We start from the raw sequence: 7,852 nt of genomic DNA on the forward strand, positions 1-7,852 counted from the left end.
TCTGTGACAAATTTAAGTGGATATGATACCTTGATCTTTGCTCTTTCAATCCCTTGCCAATTTACATTGTGACTGGTGTAAATTATTAAAAACCTAAAGAGTCTGTTTTGAAAGGAAACAATACCACCTGGAAAAAGGCTGTTAATAAATCCAGAAGTTATGGATATTCTTTTTATTTTAAACAATAAAAGCTAATGTAGCGATACAGGGGAAACAGGGCTGGGGATTGAACCAGAGACACTGCAGATACAGTGTGAGCACTTGTTGACAATAATGGCCTAGACGTCTTGAGAGTGGCAGGATATGCTCACAACAGGGGGGCTGCAACAAATGTCAAAATATTATATTCCTATCCTAACACACGAGTAGTGTAAACTTTATTAAAAAATGAACTGTCTAAAATGCCATGTATCTGGGGGAGTGGGGACCACGTGTTTTGGAAGGCAGTTCAGCTGGAATGTTGTGCAGAAGTCCCAAGAGTGGAGATAAAATCACTTGTGCAGCATTTGGTTTAAGGCAAGGTTTAAGACAATACATAAATGATCATGTAGCTTGAAAAGGTAGGTACCGATCCTCATATTGAAATAGGGGGGACAAAAAGCTACTTCAGATGGTAGCTCAAATGACCGAGTCGCCATTGGCAATGACTTTAGCTAATCAAAACCATGTTCAAGAGCTGACTGACAAGTAGCCCTACAAAGCTCGCCATCATGTTTACAGCTTTTTTTAACAGTTCCACTCGGTCTAGAATCTAAGCTAACTGACAATTACCTTCCCAATTAACACAGTTCCTCTTCCACAGATGGAGTTTGAGACAAATGTCCACTGTTAGTTAGCTTCTTCTGCTCACAGTGATCCATGTGTCATCTTTAGGTGTGGACACAAGCTCAGATCTGGCCTCTACCACCTGTCCCTTCACCTGATACAGCTTCAGTTGGCGCACTACAGTGCTGAGGACGACAGTGGCCACTGTGTACGCAAACCTGAAATGTGGAGAAATGGTGGTATAAAAAGTTAGTAACAAGCCCACATTCTTCTTTGCCTGGTAGTGACACTCCCTCTCCTTTCATTTGATATTGTAGAAGAAACATGGTAAAACTGTATAATAAGTTGCAATTACAACTAGAAAAACCCTAGCCCCTTGGTTAATTTCAAGTGCACTCTCCACTATCCTTCCCATCCTTGTTACCTCAGCTCAGGACAGGCCTGGTTCCCCGAGAATCCAAGCAGAGAGAAGCTTTTCCTGGCTGAATCTTCTGTGAATCGGTCTGGGTCAAACCTGGATGTACAAAGTGCAGGAATTCAAACTTGGTACCAAAAAAAATCCAGCAAAAATTGCCTCTAAGTGGCAAAAGGTTAAAAGGAAAATACATATGAACAAACTTGTAGGGACAGCTCCAGGTGTCTGCATCCTGTAGGACTACCCCAAGGGCATAAATCACCAGTGTCTAAAAAACAACAACATAGGAATAAAGTGTTTTAATTATTCACTTAAAACCCCCCCAAAATGGTTCATTTTAAATCAACAAGCACCTGCTGACTGTGACAGTGATGTGTATAATAAATTGACTAAGTCGGGAAGAGGAGAATAAGATACCTCTTTAGGAATAATGTGCTGATCGACTTTCCCTTCATTTTCCTGGAGCCGGGCTGCGATGGGCGTCAGTTTGGCTGTCCGCACAGTCTCGTTCAAAACCTGCTGGAAGTACCTATAGTATAGAAGATGCATTTGATAAGCTTGATAAAATGTATCTATAAACATACCTTGAAGACATGCTACCATGAGGATACCTGCCCCTTCTGCTGTGACCAAACAGGGTTCGCCCCCAGGTGTCATGTGGGCCACAAGGCTATTAGCCCCTGTTAGCTTAAGCATTAGCTCAGGAAGCTCACACCAGTCTTCAGGTCTCATATAAGGTACACGTCCTGCAAGAGTGAATCTGAAACACCTCTGTTACACTGCATCACATCGTTTATGTTATTTGGCTGTCAAAGGTCACCTGAGCTGTGGGATCTTATCCAGAGAAACAGGCTCAGAGCCCAGAACATCCTCCAGCTCCTGATGCAGCTTCTCCTGAACATCCTCTGATGTGGACAGGAAGTGTACTGCCCAGATGCACACTTGGAAAATATTACAACCACAAAGAGAAACATCAACACTTTGTGAGAGAGATTTCTGACAGAATACTAACCAAATGTATGATTTTATTCTCTCAGAAAAAAATTGACGATTGGATACACCATAAAAGCCGCAAGTTCTGACGTAGATAGGCATAATCTATTTATTACTAGTACTCACAATTAGCTGTGATGACACAACCTGCCAGTGTGAATACCATGCTGTCCTCCATCACCTACAAAAGAGAAACAATGAAAACAAGCGTTCATTAAAACAAAAGTAGGAAGGAAGTTTTATTCTCCTCTACATGTGAATAACAGCAACAGGAGGCTCTATGCTCTGCCTCAATGAGTCTGTTCTCCTTATAATCAAAGAATCTGTGCATCACCTGTCTCTCTGTGAGGTTGGACTGGAGAAGAGTGTCTACAAACGCTGTCTGGCTCCTTTGTCCTTTCCTGTCTTTAGCCACAGACATCAGCACTGTTTCCATTTCTGCCAGCGCTGTAAACAAACATAATGTACTTAGCATGAGGACAGAAAATGTATACACATCTCTTTTCTATTTCAGATACATTCAGTAAGGAAGTGTATGCTGAGTTGTACAGGTAACACATATGATCCATAGCAGTGAACTAGTTCTCACTCACCGCTCTCATAGTGCTCCTTTCTGATGGAGCTCTTCTCCATGGAGCCGTCCAAATAGCCTTTTCCGATCTCCGACCAGATCTGACAAGTAAAGGGAATTATCTGTGAAAATCTGCAAACAACACCGGTCGTAATGAGCATCTTTTCACCAGGAACGGTGACTTTAAATGTGACTGCTCACTCACTGCCTCATGGTTCTTTCGGAAGCCGATGACTTCAGCATCATTCCGGAAACGGTCACCCAGAGCGAGTTGAGTGACAGCCTTCATGGCCAATCCTTGCAGATGGGCACAGAGTGGTGTGTGCTGGTCCTTAGGGAAAGACTGCCACTTCCCCACTAACTCCTCCACCAGCTAGAACAGGACAAAAGGGGAGGGAAGGAGACAGAGAGAGAGTGTGTGTCAATGGGAAAGGGGTATACCTAGTCAGTTGTCCAACTGAATGTATCTTCCGCATTTAACCCAACCCCTCTGAATCAGAGAGTTGCAGGTGGCTGCCTTAATCAACATCCACGTCTTCGGAGCCCGGGGAACAGTGGGTTAAGTGCCTTGCTCAGGGGCAGAACGACAGATTTTTACCTTGTCAGCTCAGGGATTTGATCCAGCCCAACGCTCTAACCACTAGGCTACCAAACTATAACATTCCAGGGAAGTAAGCACAAAACGTTTTTGGAGTAAACAAATACTAATGGATTTACAAAAACAGAAGAAAGTATTCTACAGCCAAATATTAAAAACTGCCAAATGAGCCATTGGGTAAGAGGCAAACCTTCAGCAGCATTGGAAAGTTTTTCTCCAGGGTGTTGTTGACAGCACTCTCATACAACTTCTTCCTCATTACAGCCTCTGTGGCCCCTCCACCCGTTCCTGACTGGTACCCTAGCAACGACTTCAGCATTGTCTCAAATGAGTCCGCTACAAGTAAGGATAGAAGATGTCACAGTGGAAAACATGTTACTGTTTCTTTATTTCAAAACAACACTGTACATGTATAACGGAAATCACCTGAATATGTTACAATGTCTATCTATACCTGCATTCCACTTAGAATGGTGCAATCTTTTAAGCATGAATTTTAAGTGGCCTGACTAACCGGTGTCTGTATGTAGCCTCGCTACTTTTATAGCCTCGCTACTGTATATAGCCTCGCTACTATATTTTACTGTCATTTTTATTTCTTTACTTACCCATTGTTCACCTAATACCTTTTTTGCACTATTGGTTAGAGCCTGTAAGTAAGCATTTCACTGTAACACCTGTTGTATTCGGCGCACGTGACAAATACACTTTGATTTGATGTTAGTAGGGACAGAGCACCTGTTTACCTTTCCTCCCAATAGTTTCCCTCCCTCCCCAGTACTCACTAGTCCTGTTGGGGTTGATGTGCTGCCGTAGCTGGTCCACTGAACCCAAGCTGACCACAGGGCGTCCTCCAAACCAGAAGGATGCCACAGGACCAAACTGTCCATGTAGACTAGCCAGGAACTCATGCAGACTGCCTCGGTTCACTATGTCTTGCAGATTTCCATCCCTAGATTAAGAGAATGAGACAAATAAACCAATATGAATCTAGGTCAGACCAGGGCCCGTATTCAGAAAGCTTCTCAGTGTATGAGTGCTGACCTAGGATCAGTTTAGCCTTTTATATGGAGATGAATAGACAGGGGGATCTGATTCTGGATCAGTACTCCTGCAGAGAGGCTTTATAAATATGGGCTCAGGTCAAGTGTGGTGACCTTACCTGAGTGCTAAAGAGAGACAGTACTTAGAAAGTTGTAAAACATATCTGGTCATAGTCTACTCACTTCTCTTCGGTAGGGTTGAGACCTGGAATACCAGAAGCACTTCTTGATGACTTGATAATAAAAAAAAAATGAATCAAGCATGTTACTTTCAGTTTCAAGAGAGACATAACATAAATTAAACATGACAAGCAATTATGTGGGGTTTACATATTCTAAGTCCATGGCAGTAACCTCTAAAAACTTGAGCTTTGAAAAAAATATTTGTACTCTCTACAATTCACTTAAACTGCTGAAACATTTGGGTGCTAAATGTAGATGCATAAAATGTCCAGGGATTTTTTTTTAAACCGTCATGTCACTGTAAAACTGCACAAAGTTAGCAGCTTTACAAGTAACGTTAGCTAGTAATGACATGGGTGGATATACGATGTTGCTAATATAAGCACAGGCATTGACTTACTGGATACAAATAGAGGACGGCGCCGACCAGAAAGATGACGAAAGTCACTGCAAATATCGCAAAGTCCAGCATGTTTGCTGGTGTTACTAAAAAAAAACGTTTAGACAGGTAGCTAAAGCGATACTATACATACGGTATAGTTACCACGTCTACGGTAGCATCATAACTCCGTGTTCTACTGCAAAGCCTGCACACAGTCAGTGAGGCCAGAGCAATGCATCTCAGAGCGCATGGATAAATCAGAACGTACAGAAGCAGATACAATCTAACTACAAAATGTTACAAGCTACTTGATCTGGCATAGCACAATTGGTAAAATCAATTCAGTGGAAAGCTGCATTTTCACCTATCCAGATAACTTAGTGATTGGTCCCAGCCAGGCCTACTTAGACCTAGGCAAGGGAGGAAGCAATGATCCATTTCCCAAAAATTATAACAGCACACTTATATTCTGGGCAATGACAAAAGTGTCGGTAGATCATAAGTACTAGAGCAGATAGAGGAGAGCAGATACAGTTTTAGTATCTTAATGTCATCACCCTGTTGCAAGAGAACACTTGTAGTGTATTCTAGGTTTGAAAAGTCTTCTGAAGTTTGTACTTTTTCCACTTTTAAATTTCCGACTTGATTTTCCCTTACAAAAATGCCCATTAACGATTTTAGCATGTAAATCTCAGTGGGGCAAAAAATGTTTTAGTCATAACTATTTGTTCAGCACTTTTGGAAATGTACAGCGACAGAGTTCAAAACATGGGCCGTTCTTACAGTGTTCTCCCTGTACACCAAGTCAGAACCGCAGGATAAATAAAGGAGGCATATAAGCAGACAATACATTTCTCAAAAACAGGTTATAAGCTACATGTGCACCACCAAGTCAGAACAGTAGGTGAAATTAAGAGGTGAAAATAGACCAAAAATTAGGGTAGGCTACTAACAGCTTACTACACAACATACACTTAGTATTACTTTTTTAGCTGAAGTATACATATCTCCCTGGCATATTACATCATTTATGCAGCAGCATACAATTCATTTTTGAACTCGCCTTGTTGTGCTGTGCTCACTTGAACAGGAAGGTGGCGCGGTGGTCCTTCGTGGGCAAATTTTGTCATGAACCTTTGTCATCAAAGCATTCTCTGGATTTATGGTGCTTTCAAGACAACTGGGAACTGAAAAAAAAGGTTGAATCATGATACCGTCAGTGATCTTCAGGTCGTAGCTCTAGAAAGAGACCAGAGTTCCCGATTTACAATTCCGAGTTGGATGAAAGTTCAAAACGTATTTTCCCAGTCGTAGCTTGTTTTTCCCGAGTTCCCAGTTGTCTTGAACTCACTAAAGTCAGATTTTGCAGTTCAGAGTTAAGTAGTTTTGAGCTTGGCACAAATCATGTTTCATTGACAGCAATGTTTAATGTTAACAATTTTAAACTAGGAAAATAGACTCTTAATCTTAGACTTGGGACCACACAGCCACTCCACTGAATAGCAGGCTAATGATTGCTTTGCAACGCTTGCAGTTAGCCACTCATTCCTTCTAAGCCACTCATTGTTGAATTTGCGGTTTCCAACTTGTTGTGTAATGTTTATGTCCAATGGCCGGTGAGCACCGATATGTTTATCTATAATTTCTCTTTATTTTCTATCTTCATATGACAAGGATTAAAAAGGATTTGCCAGTAGATTGTCAACTTCATTCATGATGATGACTGCTAGCTAAGATTTAGAAAGTATGATGTTGACATGATCAGTCCAATCAAAGCTACTGTAGATATAACGTGATTTTATGTCATTTAATCTGTGGCCAATGACCTTGAGCCTACTTTGATGGGCACTTCTAATGTAACTCTATGGCAGCACCCAAGGGGCTTGAATTTTCGAGCTCTAGCCTTAGACTTGGCGGTGACGTAGTATCCCTATGAGTGACAGAACACTGAGCCAATCACGGCACAGAGCTGCATATTTACTGTTGGCTTGCCCCATCACCACAGAAAGCACTGTGCTAGGCTGAAACACCTGCATTTTGGAACTGCCTTACTCAAGAAAACCAAAAGTAGACCATATTTGTATGCGGCTTTATTAACTCAATGATCGAATTTTTTTTTACATTGTTTGCAAACTGATATGTGCAAAAATAACATACAAAACAGGCAAGCCCATTTTGAATAACGGGTTGCCACTGATCCACATAATAATTCACATTTCCTGTTGCTGCAGGATTATTTTCCTGCTGTAGCAAACTGGCTCAAATTAATCCTACATATGTAGGAGCAGTTAGGAGTTGTTCACTCAAATAATGAAAGAATCCTGGGCTGTAAATCGTTAACAGAATTACACAAAAAATCAGTAACAGAATTACTGCAATTGGATTGGACATAATGGGAAATCATAGAAGTCGCAAACCATAGTTGGGGCACCTGCTACTGTCCTTCCTTCCACTGGCATACTGTTATGTTCAGCTTATAACTGTTTTCTTTCTCTTTCTGTTGTCAGGTGATCAAAGTAAGTGTGAAAACAGTCTGAATATTTCCCTTCACTGGAAGAAAGGGGCCTAGCACAAACCATGAAAACAGCCCCAGACCATTATCCCTCCTCCACCAAACTTTACAGTTGGCACTATGCATTGGGGCAGGTGGCGTTCTCCTGGATTTCGCCAAACCCAGATTCGTCCGTCGTCAGCCTGCCAAATGGTGAAACGTGATTCATCACACCAGAGAATGCGTTTCCACTACTCTAGAGTCCAATGGTGGCAAGCTTTTCACCACTCCAGCCGACGTTTGGCATTGCACATGGTGATCTTAGGCTTTTGTGCGGCTGCTCAGCCATGGAAACCCCTTTTTACAGTTTGTTACAGAAGGAAAATAATCATGCAGCAACAGGAAATGTGA

At 41.8% G+C, this 7,852-nt stretch overlaps 1 protein-coding gene across 2 annotated transcripts; it reads right to left on the reverse strand.

Moving 5' to 3' along the window:
- Positions 1-136: 136 nt before the first annotated feature.
- Positions 137-5,187, reverse strand: LOC106574251 (cytochrome P450 20A1). Of its 2 annotated transcripts, XR_014380955.1 has the most exons (14): positions 4,969-5,187; positions 4,569-4,618; positions 4,128-4,294; positions 3,533-3,678; positions 2,950-3,117; positions 2,767-2,845; positions 2,508-2,620; positions 2,300-2,354; positions 2,001-2,121; positions 1,598-1,709; positions 1,384-1,448; positions 1,190-1,279; positions 772-983; positions 137-321 (listed from the first exon to the last, which is right to left on the reverse strand). XR_014380955.1 is itself a non-coding variant. In XM_014149990.3 (13 exons), the coding sequence occupies exons 1-13, from the start codon at positions 5,038-5,040 to the stop codon at positions 833-835; spliced, it is 1,389 nt and encodes a 462-aa protein (XP_014005465.2). In that variant the 5' UTR covers positions 5,041-5,187; the 3' UTR covers positions 137-832. The 2 variants fall into 2 exon arrangements, 1 of the variants encoding a protein (XP_014005465.2); XM_014149990.3 differs by having other exon boundaries at positions 137-983.
- Between the last annotated feature and the right edge of the window lie 2,665 nt (positions 5,188-7,852).

The sequence above is a fragment of the Salmo salar genome, chromosome 16, assembly GCF_965601325.2.
Source record: "Salmo salar chromosome 16, fSalSal1, whole genome shotgun sequence".
NCBI lineage: Eukaryota > Metazoa > Chordata > Actinopteri > Salmoniformes > Salmonidae > Salmo > Salmo salar.